This window comes from Megalopta genalis, chromosome 1 (assembly GCF_051020955.1).
Source record: "Megalopta genalis isolate 19385.01 chromosome 1, iyMegGena1_principal, whole genome shotgun sequence".
Lineage (NCBI taxonomy): Eukaryota > Metazoa > Arthropoda > Insecta > Hymenoptera > Halictidae > Megalopta > Megalopta genalis.
Window position 1 is genome coordinate 34,988,296 of NC_135013.1, and position 19,528 is coordinate 35,007,823.

Sequence of the window (19,528 nt, forward strand, 5' to 3'; positions counted from 1 at the left end):
ACGTTCGCCGATCGTTACATCACACGAAGATATTTCTGTAGCGCGGTATCGATGCAAAGATATCCGGCGGCCGATAACGCTTATCGGACTCGACGATTGGCAGCGGTTCCGTGAATCGGGCACGGCGAATTCTAATTAAAGACGATCGACAAGGTATGTCGACTCGGCGATATTTCGTCGGTCGATTCGGATCGATCGATTTTTTTACGCAGACCCGCGCCGTTCGCTGCGGTTTTCGGGGAAAATTATCGGCGACTGATTCGGCTCGATAAGAGCGCACGAAAAGCGCCCGGTCTCTCTCTCTCTCTCTTTCTCGGGCGTCCGATGGAATTCCTCCGTTCCCCGGGGCTTATCTCGCGATTCAATGCCACCGCGACGACCGGCCCGAGGAATTCTCCTCGGCTAGGCGAGAGAGAACTCCTTTATGCGCGCGTAGAACCGGAGGAACGTGTTTCGTTCGAGCCGCGTCGCGCCGCGCCGCGCCGAGCCGAGCCGCGCGCCCAGAGAGGAGTCCTTTGTTCGAGACGGACGCGAGCGTGTCGCGCACACCTTCCAATTCCAACGACTAATTGCCCGCACACCGTGCCCCGTTCGATTCGTCCATTCTCTCCTGCTATACTCCCTTTCTGGTCCACTTGCACCGAAAACGCGAGGAAATTCGCCGAATTCTCTCCAAAACGAACTGCAGATTTTACGCGTTTCTCGCGGAAACAAGTTGGCGAGATTCGCTGGGACGATGTCAGATATTCTGCGGTCGAAAGACGACTTGCACTCGATTCGATCCGCCTTTCCGATTTTTTATCCGGTTTATTAGAAAATTGAGGCAAGTGTGCGAGATTTAATTTTGCAAGGAAGAACTCCGAACTGCGCTCAAAGATTTCTTTAGATTGATTTCATTTCAACGCGTTTGATATCACGGCCACACCTGATCGATGCTAAATTATCTCATTTGCTAAATTATTCTCTCTCTCTCTCTCTCTCTCTCTCTCTCTCTCTCTCTCTCTCGAGCATCTTCCGAAGAATATTATCGACACGACGGAAACGAACTGAAGATTTTACGCGTTTCTCGCGGAAACAAGTTGGCGAGATTCGCTGGAACGACGTCACATATTCTGAGATCGAAAGACGACTTGCACTCGATTCGATCCACTTTTCCGATTTGTTATCCGGTTCATCAGAAAATTGAGACAAGTGTGCGAGAATTAATTTTGCAAGGAGAAACTCCGAACTGCGCTCGAAGAAATCTTTAGATTGATTTCGTTTCAACGCGTTTGCTATCACGGCCACACCCGATCGATGCACGCATTCCTCTCACTCGTTAAATTATTCGAGCATCTTCCGAAGAATATTAACCCTTTTAGTGCCGGGCGAAAAAGAGGTGCTTATGCGAATATAACCGGCCGAATTTTACGATTTTACTAGGATTTAGCAAAAGCTTCATAAAAACCAAACGAAAAGCAATATTTACATAATTCAAAAAGCAGTGCATTAAGGACAAAATAGAGAATAAAACGGCGACGCTAATTTTTCTCTCGCAATTAAATTAGACTATTTATAACGTATTTATTTATTTATAACGCTACAAGGTGCGGGCCGATATATCGGCTCTGGCACTTTTCGCCGGTGCGTCGAGGGCCGATATATTGGCCTCCGGCACTAAAAGGGTTAACGGCACGATGGCAATAAAGACAGGCGGCGAAGCTCCGTCGATTCGACGGGGAGAAATGATGAAAATTTTGATATTCGAATGTCGAAGCGCGCGCGGGCGAGGTCGCTGGCTCGATACCGTTCCAGGAACGCGACGGCGGACGTTATCTAGATTTTATTATTGGCCTCCGTTTCTAAAAATCGAAGCCGCTCGCGAGGACGTTCCGAGAACGTGTCGCATCTCGCGACGAGCGTGTTCTGAAAGCGACACTGTGGCTTCGTTTTACGCGGAAGCTACAGTAGTCGGCATTGTATTTGCGAGACGAGAGTTACAGTTTGGAAACAGTGAGAGAGAGAGAGAGAGAGAGAGAGAGAGAGAGAGAGCCGCGGAGAAGCGATAAGCTTTATCTCCCGCGGAATGCTCAAAACCTCGCGTTTCGAAATTCCTCTGCATAGAGAGCGGAGAAAAGCGCGCTGCTTTATCGGCTAATCGGGAAGGAAAATCCGCGGCGAGGCAGAAGCGCTGCCGGATTAAAATTATCGCGTAGGCGACGAAAACGTGATTTGCAGCGGACAATGGAACGGAAGGCCTGAGAGCGCGAGCTGCGGTTGGAGAGAAAATGTTCGAAATTTCGGGATCGTTTTTGCGGCGGCGCGAGAACCGAGACTTCAATTTTAAAAAACCACGCCGACGAAAGCGTAGGTTGGACCGAGGGAACCGCGAGCGTATAATCACGACCCGGCGTAATTCGTCGGCTTTAATCGCCCGAATCGATTCTTTGTGCCGCTCGAAATCCGGCTTTAAAACGTGGCTCGTCTTCGAGGCTTATGGTCGCCGCGCCGCTTCGCGCTCGCGCACACACGCACGCACACCATCGGACTTTGTACAACGACAGTGTCACGAGGAGACGTCTCCGAATCGCCTCTTTGTGTCTGGCGAGAGCCAACACGCCTACAGCTGTCTGCCAATGCTCTGCCCGATAGAGTCTGCTGCCCGTTCGAAGACAAACGGGAGGACAACGGAATTATTTTCACCGCAGCCCGGCCTGGTCGCCGTGCGTCGAATCGATTCATCCCCTCGGACCGATCCCCCGACGATTTAGGCGAACGGTTTCTGTTGGTATTTGTAATTGTTTATTCGCTAATAATACAATACAAATATTAGGGTGTCCCATAAGTTCTTTCCGCGCCGCGCTATTAACCCTTTGCACTCGAATGGCGACTCTGAGGCGCCACTAAAGATTGGTATACTATTTTTCAAAATCATTTTAAGAGCATCAGACTCTTTTAAACTTAAAAAAAAAACTATTAAAATTGCATTGTACTTGCCAATAGGCCCAATTTCATATGCATGAATCGCAATAAATTATATAAAATAGAAATACTGTAGATCAGAAATCATGTTTTGGATTTCAAATTCAAATAGCTTCGACTGCAAAGGGTTAATGAATCTAACTGGCTGTGTTTATATAAACACGCAGACTTACCTCTTGGCTGTTTAGGGTATCGGTTTCAGTCATCCGAGAGCTCTTTTAGAGTACGTTTCGTTGGTGAGAAAGTTCCTTATAAAATTTTTTCTACGCCCTTCAATATGGATAGCTAAAAGAAGCATTTGCGGCATGTTATGCATCATTGCTTTAAAAGAAAAAAAAGTGATAGGACAAAGAACATTGCAAACGAGATTTGTACCGTTTACAGTGATGGTTCTACGACTACTAGGACAGTCCGCGATTGGTTTAAGAGATTTAGAGCTGGCAATTATGATTTGAAAGATGAAGACCGCGGCGGCCGTCCAACAACGGCTAATGCGGACCTTATTAAAGATATGCTCGCTGAAAATCCGCGATATAGTGTGCGCGAGATAGCGGATGCCACTAACATACTCAGGACAACGGTACATATAAGCGTTTAATCAAGATGGGATATGTGAATCGATTCGAAGTTCCACACCGTCAAATGTTCATCGCGACAACGCAAAACCGCGTGTTGCGTTGGTCGTAAGACAAAAATTATTGCAGTTTGATCGGGACGTTCTACCTCATCCTCTGTACTCCCCAGACATTGCTCCATCCGATTATTACTTGTACTTCTCGTTAAAAAATTCTCTCCGTGAGAAACGGTTTAAATTCGTAAGCGAAATAAAAACGCACCCTGATCAATATTTTGCAAATAAGCCTCAACAATCTTGAAAAGACGGCATAACGAGGCTTCCCGAAAGATGGAAGAAGGTAATAGAGCAGAACGGTTCATATGTAACTCGATAAATCAACTTTAAACAACAAATATCGTGTAATCATTTCGCATCAGAAAAAAGGAAAGAATTTATGGGACACCCTAATATAATACAGTGATTAGAAAAAGCACCTAGCGGATATAAAATGTGTAATACGTGTATGCGTGACACAAAATGTACTTTATGCGAAGAAGAGCAACTGTATGCGAAGTCGCGGAGATAGTGTCCGACTGATCGTCTTCTAGGCTGACGAACGCCTCTGTAGTCCTCTGGGAAGTGTCTCGAACTGGAACGTGCAGTCCTTTTATACTAAGTTCCTTAGATGCAATTAGGCTGCCCTCTCCACTATTTCCTTTAGGTAAATTCCAGGTAAACGAGAGTCCTAATGTATGCGCGTTTCCCCGAGAAGCTCGGGCTTGTGCCTGCATTTATGAAGCTCGGGCTTGTGCCTGTATTTATTGCCCGTATGTAGACACGTGTGCGAGTATCGTTGTATATACCAAACAGTTTCGAATAACGCGAATCTCGACGACTACGTGTACTTGGCGCGCGAGCTGCTCGCAGGAATATCACGAGACCAAGAGACAAAGAGAGGAGGACGCTGCCTCGAGTCCTCCGAAACAGGGAGCAATTAGGTCACGCCCACTCGAAGCCTTTTAAGCAAGGAGAATGGTTATCCTCCGCGACGACGATCTCCAGGGCTGGATTTTTAGGGGATGATGAGTGAGTAGCGCTGAAGAGCAATCAAGTCGCGCCCACTCGCAGGCGTTTTGAGAATAGAGAGAAGTTTAGTTAGCCGCGAAGTCATTTCCTCTTAATCTTAATCCCTGAACAGCTAGCTCCGCCTATCTTTTCGTTCGGCTTAGCTCGCAGAGTTCGCTGACTCCTCCGGCAATAACAAAGGCTCTCCTCTTCCACGAATTCGATGATCGGGGAAAGCGCGGGCAAATCCGACAATGATAACGAGCCGAGAGGGAAATTGATCTCTGGATCGCAAGGATCGCGGAAATCGTAACGCATTCGATGTGCCATTTACCGGATCCTGAATCAAGTGGCGCCAAAGTTGTAGGTCGTTTCGTCAACGTTTCTCGCGAAGAGAAGCTCGCGTGGGATATTATTTGGTCGCTGACCTATCAAGGCGGTCTGCCGCACCTACCCTATCAATTGCTCTTTTTCGAGTGTGCCTCTTTATCGAGTCTCTCCCTCCCTCTCTCTCTCGCTCTCGCTCTCTCTTCCCGTCCCTCCGTCTCTTATTCTCGTCTCTCGTCGCTTCCTTCTTCTCCCTCGCGCGATCGAGAGAGTCTCCCCTTCTCCCTCCGTTCTTTGTTCGCCGCACGAGGAATGGAAACTTCTCACTTTTCCGTGGCCGGGCAACACGTGCACCGGTCCTCGAGGACACCCGGTACACTTTCGCCAAAATTCCACGCGGCGACGATCCTCGAGGCTCCTCGAGTTTTCTTCCAGCACCTCGTTAGACCGCATTCCTGCCTTTGTGCCCCTCTTTTCCGTACGCCAGATGCTCGCTTTCTTCCGTCTCTGTGATCGGAGACGATGATCGACCACCTTGACTCCGATCGTCGTCTTGCTGCTATTCGGAGGACTCTAAATCCTCGGCTGCCCCGAAAACGGCGTCTGTCGACGCGTCTGTCGTAAACACGATCCCTCGAACGATCGATCTCCAATTTTCTGACTTAGGATTATTCAGATTGCAGAGACGCTTTTGCCATTGATGGAGGAAATTTCTTTGTTGCAACGTACATTGGCCGTTGGCCAGTAAGTCGTCGCGTTTTTTTCCCAATTGATGGCAATACAGAAAAAGAACGCAACGACTTATTGTCCGATTCTATTATTGTAATAAAAATTAGAGAAAGGCTGTAGAACAAATCAGTCGCTTTTACAGTGCTCTTTGCGTTTTTTCCCCCAATCGATGGCAATACAGAAAAAGAACGCAACGACTTATTGTCCGACCCTATTATTGTAATAAAAATTAGAGAAAGGCTGCATGAACAAATCAGTCGCTTCTACAGTGCTCTTTGCGTTTTTTCCCCCAATCGATGGCACATATACAGGAAAAGAACGCAACGACTTATTGTCCGAGCCAATATTGTAATAAAAATTAGGGAAAGGCTGTATGAACAAATCAGTCGCTTTTACAGTGCTCGTCGCGTTTTTTTCCCAATCGACGGCAATACAGAAAAAGAACGCAACGACTTATCGTCCGACCCTATTATTGTAATAAAAATTAGAGAAAGGCTGTATGAACAAATCAGTCGCTTTTACAGTGCTCGTTGCGTTTTTTCCCCCAATCGATGGCACATATACAGGAAAAGAACGCAACGACTTATTGTCCGACCCTATTATTGTAATAAAAATTACAGAAAGGCTGTATGAACAAATCAGTCGCTTTTACAGTGCTCGTCGCGTTTTTTCCCCAATCGACGGCAATACAGAAAAAGAACGCAACGACTTATATTATCAGATCCTATTATTGTAATAAAAATTAGAGGAAGGCTGTATGAACAAATCAGTCGCTTTTACGGTGCTCGTTGCGTTCACCGTTGAACGAAAAACGTTCGATCGCGGCTTTATCGCGGGAACCTTGAACCGCGCAAGAATCTTCTTCTCTTACAAGATGGCGGAACGATTGCTGCAACGTGAGAGATCTTTCTCGTATCGATCTCTCGCAACTTTCACATTTTTTTTCGGGCAATTCGCTCGTTAACGGTAACGCGTTTTATCGATCGTTCCCGAGATTTTTATAGCGCCTCGTACGAAACCTGTCGTAATTACGTTCGACGCAAGAATGACGAGCATATCGCGAAGATGAAATTGATTCGAGCGACCGAAGTAAATTGATTTTAATAGCCGGTGAACGCGAACTGGTTCGCTCATTCGATTAACGTCGGACCCCGATTCCGTCGGCCGTTAATCTCTAAACCGAAATCAAGTTGAAAATATCGGAATTCGGAGAAGCTCGACCGTAAAAGCGATTTTTCGGTCCCGTTTAAGCGCGCCACGGTCTTCTTCCCCGTCCGCTTTAAGTAGCATGAGCGTAAACTGGGACACAGATAACTCGTTTCTCGGAACGGCAAGCGACAAAAACGCGACGCTTTTTGCCGGTCTCGGCACCCGAGACCGGCGTTAAAACACTTTTCCTCCTTTCGGTAGCGGTAGGCAGCTTTTTTTTATCCTTGCAATCTCTACCGTCCTGGAATTTTTCTGCTGCATTCAATTTCGCTGCAAAATTCCAGCGAACGTGGCTACGATTATATCATTCGGAATAAACCGTAGCCACGCTCGACGAATATCGTTGCTAACTTTTCAGATTTTTCTACGATCGAAAGCACTGTTTAATTAAAAATTGATACCGCTGCAATTTCAAATCTGCCGGTACAATTCGAGACAATACATTTACTCGGATTTTTAGCGATTGTTGCTACGACATTCGTCCGAAGTAACAAATTTGTCGAACAAAAATGTCACGTAAGCGTATCTTCGGATAATCGAGTACCTTGAACCCTAGCGTTAATTAATTACTCCGTCGCGACGGTCTCTCGTTTCGACGAACGCGATACACGGCGTCCACCCACGCAGCTTTCCTCTCGACCGATTTAATTATCGGCTCGCGTGGATCCCCGCAAACGGAGGGACGCGCTCGTATCGAACGATCGGCCGTATTAGCGGCCGTAAATCGTCCCGCAAACGGTCGTTACGAAAGCGAATCGAGCGAGAACGATTCCGACGGTAATAGATCGATTCACGTGCGCGCGGATATTCGGTGGAATTCGTAAGTTGGCGGGGCCGACTCGGCGGCGTGTGCGCGCGCAGCGCTGCGGTCGCGGGTTGCGCGGCGCAGCTGCGCCAGCGCCGCGAACGGTCAGTTCGGCTACGACCGTGGCGCGGCGTAGGTCGTCTGTCCGTGGGTTTTTGCGTTCGATCGCGAGCGCGTTGTCATTCTCGCCTTTGTGCCAGCCGGGTGGAGGTTAATCGTACTAACCGTTCGCCGAAAGTCAGCCGTCCGATCGCCGAAAGCCGCTGGTGCTCCTTCGCATGGAACCATGTCACGCGGTACGATCACGAACGATCGCGCGGTCGACGGCTGAAAACGGCGAGGCGACGATGACACGTGAAAACCCGTGTCCCTGCGCGGCCGCCTGCAACAACGGAGATACGATTTCTCGTGTCGATGCTTCGAGAGGTCGACGGTGTATAAGTGCTCGCGCTCGAGGTTCTCGCGGAGATAAGGACTATGGCGAGGCGGAGAACGGCAGATAAAGAATACAGAAGTGCGTGCCCTTGGTGAACTGTCAAATGGTTAGTCTCTCTCCTCTCTCTCTCTCTCTCTCTCTCTTTATCTTTACTTTCCTCCGCAGGAATCTTTCGTTCCGCTTTATCGCGTGAAATACGACCTCTGGCGACCTTCAAGGACACCGCGACCACTCGATCCGGACGTACGTCGCCGCCGAAAAACTGCACTCGGCCCCTTCGAATCGTCGATCGCGTGCTTCGATGCGATCTTTTCCATTCGAGATATCACGTGTCGAAACGAAACGATAATATAAGTCGAACACCGTGGGATAAATTGGCAACTCGAGCTTGGAAAAAATAGCGGAGAGATGCGAGAGGAGATCGCAGAGTCGCGGCCGCGTTGTCGGAATAACTTCGGAAAGAACGAATCGTTTGTCAACTGGTACGTACTTTTGTCCCGACGGAGCGCTCGGAGGAGCGTACGCGACGACGGGACGGCGGACATCTGTGCGCACGCAGACCGGTGCGAAGGTTGAAGCGAGACGGGCGAACGCACCGGCGGGCATGTCCTCCGTGTTTACGTTCCGCTGAAACGGTGTTCTTGTTGCGAATGTTTTCGAGGCGGGCGTCGAGGCGCGTCGACGTACAACGAGAACGTGTCTCCATCGGTTCCCGTTGACCACAAGGCTCGATTTACGTAACGAACGGGTTGCGAGACCGCATAGCTTGCATATCTCTTTTCCAAGAACGTCCAAGTGCGTGGTGGTTCCACGCGGCGACGTTCCGGGCATTCAGCGGCGGGTGCCTTTTTCCCTTCCGGTTCGCTTCAGTCGAAAACACTGTACATATTATGGAAACCGGTACCGATTTAACCTTTTAGGTATGGCTGAATTCTACGCGAAATCCGTTTTATCTCATCGAGATAAAACTCGCCAACACTGTCCTTTTCATTCATCGGGAAGGCTAAATTTGTATAAACTGTATAAAAATATGGGCTGCTTTCGGAGCAAAGCAACGAGTATCAGAATACAAAATAAGAAATGCTTGCTGCTTGCTACTTGCCAGTCTAACCTAATCGAATCTAACGGAAAATAAAAAAGTCGATTAATCGGCTACCGGTCGGTAATCGCTGGGAACAAAAAGTCGATTAATCGACTGCCGCTCGGCGAAGTGTTAATATGATAATTCCACCGAATTGAATTCAGGTTCGATGAACCTGTGGAAACTTTGCCGAGGTTTCTAAAGACCGGATAGGTAGTTTTTTGGGGCCGGATCGGGGACCAATTAGCCGTGAAAGGTCGACCACTTTCGAGCGAATTTCGAGATCCGGGATCAGCTGGCAGATCTGCTCCGAGGCAAATTATTAATGAAGCACGTAGGTGTAGCGACTCGATTTGTTGCGCACCGGAGCACGGTGAACGGTAATCAACGGCATGAAAAATTCGAAAATCTGTCGTACCGGATCGAACGAGATTGTAAACGCTTGTAGTACACGCGTGCACGATTATGTATTACCATTTTCGTTGCTTGTCATTTATTTTAACATTTTAACGACCCGATCGATTTTAGCTACACGAAGCGATTACGATACATTAGATACACTTTGTCTATAGTACAGTGTAATTGTGTTGGTTCGTCCACGATACAGTACAATTGTGCTATAGCCTGGTTAAAAAAATAATACAGACATGTTGTAAGCCGACGTGGATGCTGCGCAATCTGTATCGCAGTCTGATTATAGTTTTGCATAATTGCATCGCGGTCCGACTATGATACAAGCCTGTTATAAGCCCAAAGGTATTACGATAAAAGCGTCTCATAGTCTGTCGTATAGCATAACTTTGAGAGAACGAAACTATATAATATTACATAATCGAATTACAATCTCGCAACAATGAGAAAGAATTGTGTTTTCGCGCGGCTATACATATAATTGTAGCGCATTGGCATTGCGTGACTATTACATATATTCATTAGACCGACTATAATTCTACACCGATTCGCACAGGGTGGTCGTAACACCGTGTCATTATACAATTATACTCTAATCTTGTTCTTTCACCATTATAGAACAGCGTCGATCTGTGACTACGTTCTCGAGATGTATCGCAATGTAATATCATGAAAAATATCGTGGAACGGTGTAAATGTAGGACCGATCTTTGTTTTCGAAGCAGACGTTTCAAGAGAGCATAATTGTTTCAGATGTCGGAGTTCCCAGTGGAGGGAGGGGAAAGCGGTGACATGCACTCTGTCATGGAGAACTTCCAGAAGAACAACATCGTGACTGGCAGAAGTCATGTCACGCACCATCCGCAGGTCACCACGTCGTCGCAGGTAAATCTCCGAGAGATTTTCTATACTATTTATACTATATCGTACGTGTACAGTAATGTCTCCCTAATTGACGCTCAGATTGTGCACAGAAATGGATACTTTAGGAAGAGGTGGTACCATTATTCGTGCCTTGAAGCTCATTTTTATAGTTGTTGGCAATCGATAACCATAAAAGACGAGCCACGAGGCTTGAACAATCGTATCTCTTCCTCCAAAATTGTCCATTTTTCTGGACAATCTCAAGCGTCAATTGGAGAGACATTACTGTATATTTTCTATACAATTTATATACTATTCTCCCTAATTCGCGCTCAGATTGCGCACAAAAATGAGCAATTTGGGAAGAGGAGATACAGTAATATATTGTATCTCCCTTACTGACTTTAGTCTCCCTTACTGACGCCTACATTGTCCACTAAAATGAATAATTCGGGAAGAGGGGATACGATTATTCGAGCCTTGCGGCTCATTTTTATAATAGTGGACAATTTATAACTATAACAATAAATCGCAAAGCTCGAATAATCGTATCTCCTCTGCCCAAATTGTCCATTTTTGTGGTCAATCTGAACGTCAATTGGAGAGACATTACTGTATATTTTCTATACAATTTATATACCGTTCTCCCTAATTCGCGCTGAGTTTGCACACAAAAATGAGCAATTTGGGAAGAGGAGATACAGTAATATATTGTATCTCCCTTACTGACCTTAGTCTCCCTTACTGACGCTCAGATTGTCCACTAAAATGGATAATTTGGGAAGAGGAGATACGATTATTCGAGCCTTGCGGCTCATTTTTATAATAGTGGACAATTTATAACTATAACAATAAATCGCAAAGCTCGAACAATCGTATCTCCTCTTCCCAAATTGTCCATTTTTGTGGACAATCTGGGCGTCAATTAGAGAGACATTACTGTACAAATTAATCGAGCCTCGGGCCTCGTTTTTATAACTGTTGACGATCGGTAACTACAGAAACGAGTCGCGAGGCTCGAACAATCGCATCTCTTCTCCCGAAATATGTGAATTTTTGTGCGCGATCCGAGCGCGAATTAGGGAGAAATGGCTGTAGTCGCGAACCCGAGGTCCGGATAAATCCGGCGCGCTCCGTCGAGCGATAATTATGAAAGAAGCCGGCCGTTTGTAAACATTTCAGCGATAAGTCAACATCTAGCGAAACAAAGTGCGATAGGTTTGCCGCTCATCTGACTACCAAACGACGACAGCAGCATTCGATTAGCAAACACCGGAACGTCGCACTAAACACACCGCGTCTTCTCTTTTTCGCCTAATCGATCGATTGCTCGCTTCCTCGCATGCTACAAACCGACGACTGTTTTGGCGCGAAATAAGCGCTTCGCTTTCTGATAAATTCGCCGGCTTTCGCGCGTCATCGGCGGAAGGTCGCGACGCGTCTCTCGCCCACGAATCTCGCTTCTCCCGATCTTAGGATTATTCACCCCTTGATGAGAGAACGTCCAAGATTACGCCACGGTCGTCATCTTTCGCGCGATTGGTCCACGTGGACCAAGCTTGTTTACTCGCCGCTCAAAATTCGTTCGATACGTCGAACGGTCTCGCGAGGGCCTATTTATACGGGCTCTCGTTTCGGTCGGAATTGCACCGAAATAGACGTTCCGCGGCGAGCTGTTGCAATCGGCAAGGTGTTGGCAGCCGGCCGCCGATGCAGGTGGAAAACATTGAACCCTCTCGGAACCGTCGCAGACACGCCGAGCAACTCCGTTCCCCGAAACGAATCCGAGGCGCGCCGTTTCGCAGACTCTGCGACCCGAGAATCGATTAACGATCGGCGATCAGGATCGCGGAATCGCGGGCTCTTCTCGAAACCGTCGAGACGACGGTGTTTGTTTCGGCGATCTTCGAGCGGGATCCGTCGACGGACTCGATTATGCAACGATACAGAGTCCACGTGTTTCTGCGCCGCCCGTTCGTGCCGTTATCGTCGTCCTCTTTTAATTGCGCCTCGGACTTGGATCGAGCCTCGTTTTTCAAGCGGAGACCCGTCCGATGGCATTAAAAAAGAAGAAATTAAAATTAAATTAATTAAATTAAATTAAAAAGACTTTCTCCGTTGGTTGCGCGGACGTTCGAGGCTCGTGGAAAGCTTTCGTTGACCGAAGACCTTGTCCCTAGAACTCGGACGATTCTAACGTCTCATCGGTGCTTGTATTATACCGCGTTTAAATTCAGCGTACCAGTCGATAATAGATGATTTCCCTGGTGCAGAGTCCCCATAATGCTTGTCGAGCCACTGCGGTAATGTCTTTCTAATTGACGCTCGGATTGTCCACAAAAATGGACAATTTAGAGAGAAGAGAGACGATTATTCGAGCCTTGCGGTTTATTGTTATAGTTATAAATTGTCCACAATTATAAAAACGAGCAGCAAGGCTCGAGTAATCGTATCTCCTTTTCCAAAATTATCCATTTTAGTGGACAATCTGAGCGTCAGTATGGGAGACATTACTGCATTTGGCTCCAACAGTATTTTTCCCCATGGAAAAACAGTGTTTAATCAACGCACGAAATTCCTTTCTATCTATTATCTTGAAAATTATGAAACTAGGGTCACTAAAACGACTGTAACCACTAAACCAACGGTCAGAATGCCATGAAATTTTGACACGTACTGTTCGAAGGCTGGTACTACAGTAATGTCTCCCTAACTGACGCTCAGGTTGCGCAGAAAAATGGACAATTTGGGAAGAGAAGATACGATTATTCGAGCTTCGCGGCTTGTTTTTATAATCGTTGACAATTTGTAATTATAAAAATGAACCGCAAGGCTCGAATAATCGTATCTCCTCTTCCTAAATTGTCCATTTTTGTGGACAATTTAGACGTCAATTAGAGAGACATTACTGTACCCGGAAATCAAGCGGGTCCGTCGACAATGTTGCCATATATGCGTTAGACCGGGGACTTATCGAGCGATTTATGTTATTTAGCACGGAGATCGATTTCTCGACGAATGTCAAGGTACGGAACCTTGAAGAATTCCGAAGAATCCGAGCCAGCAATCTCGAGCCGAGCTCGAAGAGTCCGAGAGATCTCGGCCGGACCTCAAGAGAGAGAGATCGTGAAATCCGCCGTTAGCCGGCCCGATACTTCTATCCGGTTGAAATAATTGAATAATCAGGGACCGGTATCCGCGTTCGCATAGGTTTGCGTAACGTCGCCCACGTGGATTTTTTCCCGCCGGTCGCCGGCGACCGAACTTCCAGGTCCGGGAGCCTTGAAGACCGACTTTCTCAAGGCTCGTTCGCCGAGACCGTTGTGCCGCCTCTCTTCGACGTCGAACGCGTTGTTTGGCACTATCGGTCCGTTCTCGTTTGGACATTTACCAGAACGGCCTCGCGGCTCGCGTTCGTCGGAACGGACGACGTCGCAGACGACGAGCGCGAAAGACGACGGTCCCGCCGTTATTTTCGGAGGCCGTTCTTTTCTCCAACGTCGTCCGTCGCGCGTCCTCCACGGGAGAGGCTTTCTCCATGCGGAGAACGCCATGGACAATGCGAGGCGACCCGCCTCGCTTCTTGGTTACACAGTTGGCGACACGATCAAAGAGCTTGGCGAACCGTCAAACGGTTTATTTCGACGCGAGTGCCGACAGAGTTGTTACAGTTTGTCACGGTTCAGAACGCTCGTTTCCTTCTTTCTTTCTCGCGCGAGAATGTTGTTCCTCGCAGACGCGTCCATGCCAATTGCGACGCCTAATGACAACAGCGTTCCTCGGTAAACTGCGCTCGAACCGGGAAAACAATGGTCGGAAAGGTCTAGGCGATGTTTCGAGTATTATTAAGTTCTGCGTCGATCGACGGAACGTTCTACACTGTTTGACAAACGAGCTTCCCAAAGGAGTCAACATTGAGAACATCCGCGACGCGCAGTTGGGTGCGAGATGAGGCAGCGCGTGAAGTGGACGGACACGTGAGAAGCGCATTTTTGTTTGCAAGAGATTTTTATCGCGCGTTCGAAAGCGCAAGGAAACTTGTAACGTTGATAAAAAAAATACATGATATACAGGGTGCCCCAAAAATGTCTCGCAATCCGAAAGTAGGTGATTCTTGAGGTCATTTGAAGCAACTTTTTCCTCGGCGAAAATGCGATCCGCGGCTTCGTTTACGAGTTATCAACGAAAAACAGTGACCAATCGAAGGCAAGATCATTCGGCGCGAGACGGTCGAGCCGGTGAGCGGAACTGGGCTCCGCGCACTCGTTGGCTGGGCCGCCGCGCGTCAGCCGAGCTCGCCTCTTATTGGCCAGTGTTTTTCGTTAATAACTCGTGAACGAAGCCTCGAAGAAAATTTTCGCAAAGAAAAAAGTTGCTTCAAATGACCTCGGGAACCTCCCATGTCCGGATTGCGAGACATTTTCGGGACACCCTGTATTCTTTCGATCGACGAGAGAAACATGTTCCGTGCCACGGGCTTCGTAAAATAAACCATGGAAAATTGCAGCGAAATATCCGCGGTTTAGGCGACGATGTTACGCGCGTCTGTGCATCGCGCGCCGCTTCTGCTCGCAGCCGACGCGAACGCGGCTCTCTCGTTGCTAATTCCTCGGTGCGAGTCGCAGTTTTACGTTCGCCGGGGGCAGCTAAAAAAGCCAGCGCAACGAAATTTCGCGTCGGTATTAAAAATTTGTCCAGACCCGATGACTCAGTCCGCCAATTTTAGCCCTGTTTCGTATTTATCCGGCGCGGCAACAAAATCGCACTGTTTTCTCTCGAGCATCCGATCCCCGGACGCTGTTTGTTTGAACGAACGTTGCCGAATTGTGCTCAGTTTACCTTCGCCGGAACAAAGGGGATACGCGATTCGTACACCGGGTGGCTCGAAAGCAGCGTGTTACGAGAATCACGGTGTATTATCGGATTCCTGGCCCGGCGGAAAATAAATATTATGCAAACGAAAGTCACGGAAAAGTGACTGCGAGATTGTTCGCGGGAAAAACGAGCGAGATAGTGGGGGCGCGAATACGGATGAGTAAGAATGGACGGCGAGAGAGCTAGCGAGAATTAGAGAGAGCGACGAAGAGAGAGAGAGAGAGAGAGATGAACGAAAAAGACGAATAGGCGCGAATGACTCATCCCACGTGGATTTTAAATAGAACGTAAACGGCTTTTGACTCGGCAGATGCTGACGACGAACCAGAGCCAGAGCAGCAGCAGCAGCTCGAGCAGGGTGGCCAAGTCCTCGCAGAGGATTCTTACCTCGTCCTCGTCGAGTGAGATGAAAGCTACCTCTATGAAGAACGACCTCAGGGAATTGAAACGCGGCATATCCGAGATGAAGAACAACATCTCCACCAACTTTTCGCAGCGGTTGCGCAACAGCATGGAGAACCTCGTTGACAGGTGCGTACCCTTATTATCTTATTATCGTTCGTTTCGTCCTCATTCGTATTCTTCGTTTCCTTTTTCCAAATCTGGACATTTTCTCTCTTATTCCTCTCATATTTATATCCGTCTAATTAAAGAACTTGGCGCTCTTTTCGAGGACCATTCTTCGCTGAACTGTGACAAATAATCGTACTTCGAACTAGATCTTGCTCTTCGGTGTAATTTACGCGTCCTAACACAAATTAACGACCTCTTTGTTTCGAGAAGGATACCTAAATCACCTAAATTAAACGAAGAGTAAATCTTTAGCTCTCTTGGAGCCGATAAAACGAGTACAGTAATGTCTCTCTAACCGACGCTCAATGTCACTCTCGAATTGACGCTCAGGTTGTCCACGAAAATGGACAATTTGGGAACAGAAGATGCGATTTTTATTCGAGCCTCGCGGCTCGTTTTTACAGTTACGAGCTGTCAACAACTATAAAAACGAGACGCAAGATAATCGTATCTCCTCTTCCCATATTGTCCACTTTTCTGCACAATCTTAGCGTCAGTTAAGGAGACATTACTATACATCCAATATCGTTTCTCCCCAAAAATTGCCACACTTTCACCCTTTTCCGAAACGATCGTCGCGGATGACTAACCCAAGATCGTCAAAATTGAGATCGATTTTAGATCTCGAAGAAAGGCCCCGGCTCCGAAGAATCGGACGATCCGCCGGTACAGACGCCCTCGCGGCGGCGGCGCAGAAAATAGTACGAAAAGTCCCTAGAAGTATCTCGAATCCCTCAACGCCCGCGCGATCGGCGAAGTCGCGGTCCAAGAATTATTTATAAACGCGTATTCCCGTTTTAGCGTCATCCCTCGCCGCGGTAATTTGCGAACGCCGCCACCGTGTAGGACGTGTCCACGTGGCTTTCTTGTGTCAGCGCGTTGAACGAGGACTTTGGTCTCTTTTTGCCGCAGGGACGGGAGCGGACCGGAAGAAACGGATTTGACAGAGCCATTGGTCACGTTCCCCGATCCCGACACACCACCCCCTTCGACGGGCACGGTTACTCTAACGGGTGGATCGCCTTCGCAGCTGAGCTCCTTGAACTCGCTGAACAATCTTCACAACATGAGCCCGCCGATCAGTATGACGAACATCTCGAACATGACCAATCTGCCTGCTGGACAGGAGACGATGAAGTTCGAGCAGAAGAAGATGACCACTGCTTCCAAAACCAAGGTCAGTCGGCCGTTGGTCGGCTTAATTTCTTAAGTCTGTTTCTCGTATCGAATCGTGTCGCTTTTGAAACGAATTGAACGCGTTCATTTTATTCGCTTCTTTTCAATTAGGAAAGAATTATCTCAGTATAACTCAGGGGTGACCAAACTTTTGATCAGTACAGTAATGTCTCTCTAATTGACGCACAGATTGTCCGCAGAAATTGACAATTTAGAGAGAAGAGAGACGATTATTCGATATATTATATATTATTATATATATTATATATTTATTATATTTATTATTATTATATTATATATATTATATATTTATTATTATTATATATTATATATATATATTATATTATTATTCGATATATTATATATTTACGAATTGTCAAGATTATGTCAAGGTTATGCAAGGCTCGAATAATCGTATCTTCTCCTCCCAAATTATCCATTTCAGTGAACAATCTGAGCGTCAATAATGGAGACATTACTATAGCATGTTCTTTTTTTTTAAATTATAGGCGGCGGTCTACCAACATCACTCGTATTAAGCGCGATCGTACAAAAAGTAGTAATTTAAAGCCAAAAATAGGAGTTTTAATTTCAAATAAAGGTAGACAATATCGAACAATTGGGCGACTAGAAATAGTTACGCGGTCATCCCTGGTGTTGTAACTGGACTGGAATTAAAATTGTAGTTTCAAAGGTGGCCGAGAACATCGCCGATCAGAGCAGCGTGACATTCATAGATCGAGAAATGCTTGCTGGACGTTTCAGTCTCGATATTAGATACCGATCAGAGAGGATCGCGCGAAGCATACTTGCGATAGATTCGCTGTAGCAGTTCGATCAGAGATTATCAGTCCTTATAGGATTACCGGGTAGATTAAGAACACCGCTGGTCAGGCTAGAGTTGGCCAATCGTGTTTCTTGCAATGTTTTGAACCGGCGAAAGAAGCATCGCCTATTCAACGATGCTCTTCCAACGCGTCTGTGTTCTATTATCGATAGATTGCGACTCTTTCTATAATAACAGAGCGCGTTATTTGTTTGCGCGACAAAGTACCAGATACTGTATCTTCTTATTAAATCCTTCTACACCGGCAGCTGGTTACGAAAGCTAGTCTCGTTCGTCCGAAAGCACGTTCTCGAAACTTCTCAGGATTTCCAACGAAGCTCGGAACGTCGAACGAAAAACTTGGAAGAACTTGCGCTTCGCAGCTCGCCGTGCGTTGAAGTCTCCAGTGACAGCGGGTGTTCCGGAGCAATTAGCAAGTTTCACGAGTCGTCCTTCCGTTTCGATATCGGGAATAAGAAATAGAATCGACGGAGCTGATTTACGAGTTCGAACGCGTCCAACGTTCGTTCCCGGTGCCTCGAAGGCATGCGAAACCGTTCGCGGGCCGTTTGATTCATGAACCAAAATCCGGCGGCATCTCGAAACGGGGACAATTTTAGAATCGACCGGGGGTCCTCTGGTTAGATAGCGGCCGCGTAACAATCGATGTCGCGTTCACGATCGTTCGAAGCTGCGCAACGTTTGGCCGGAGGTGCGGTTTCCTCTCGTTGTCCTTCACCTTATCGTCCTCGAGGGCCTGCCGTCGAGAGCAGGAACGTCGAAAATGCGCGATCTAGAGCATATCGGTTCTTCTGGCTTGCGAGTAAATTGACTCCAGATGTTCCGCGTTTACGACATAAATTAGCAGCGAAAACGAAGAAGCGAGGGAAGAAGAGCTTTCGCGCGGCTGCCGTTTGCCGCGACAGATGCGCGATGCTTTTATTACGCGCGAACGAACGTTGAATCGTTCGCGAATCTTTAATCCTTCTCGCGGGACAATCGCTCGAGAAATCGAGGGATCCGCGATGATCTAGAACACGTTGCTCGTGCGTCAGTTATTTTTACCGTTGAATGTCACGCCCTACCGTCGACAGCTGATCTCTTTCCGCTTGGTTTCTATCTTTAACTTCACTTCCGTCACGCCGCCGTCGAAACTTCTCTCCCTCTTTCTCTCTTTCTCGGTTTCCGCAGACCGAGTTTCGGCGACTGGCGAGGTCAGTTTTTCCAAATCCCGCGGTTTCTCGCCAGACAGTTGCAACCGAAACGCTCGAAAAAGGCAACGGCCGGACAAATATGGAGCGACGCTCGCTTATTCTTGCGCACCGAACAAACGATCTGTTCGACGCTCCACCGAACAGTCCATCGCGTCGATAAAATAGTTCAGCGCGTTCGGCAGACTCGCGACGCACCCAAATATCGAACAGAGACGTTCCGCTGCGGCTCTCTAAATCCACGAGCCTCGGTAATCTGTTTCGTGTTGTGAAACGAAGACGCTGCGCGGCGCGATAAACGGTTGCGTGAAAGATACAGCGGCCGATATCGCCGCCGAAAGCGATAAAGTTTATCTTCCAAATGGCGGTTCGTTACGATGTAACACTTTTTTTATTTTGTTTTCGACGGCTCTGGTAACCAGC

General features: G+C 47.4%; 1 protein-coding gene across 9 annotated transcripts in view; it reads left to right on the forward strand.

Moving 5' to 3' along the window:
• Positions 1-19,528, forward strand: part of LOC117217915 (sterile alpha and armadillo motif) — a 167,830-nt gene that overhangs the window by 128,467 nt on the left and 19,835 nt on the right. For 6 of the 9 annotated variants that reach the window (XM_033465806.2, XM_076526514.1, XM_033465807.2 and 3 more), the window contains 3 exons: positions 10,334-10,465; positions 15,630-15,850; positions 16,805-17,069. In XM_033465806.2, the coding sequence (XP_033321697.2) occupies positions 10,334-10,465; positions 15,630-15,850; positions 16,805-17,069 (618 nt within the window). Of the gene's footprint in view, positions 1-7,753; positions 8,195-8,253; positions 8,571-10,333; positions 10,466-15,629; positions 15,851-16,804; positions 17,070-19,528 lie in introns of those variants that run through there. The other 3 variants (XM_033465809.2, XM_076526524.1, XM_033465808.2) reach the window with 3 other exon arrangements.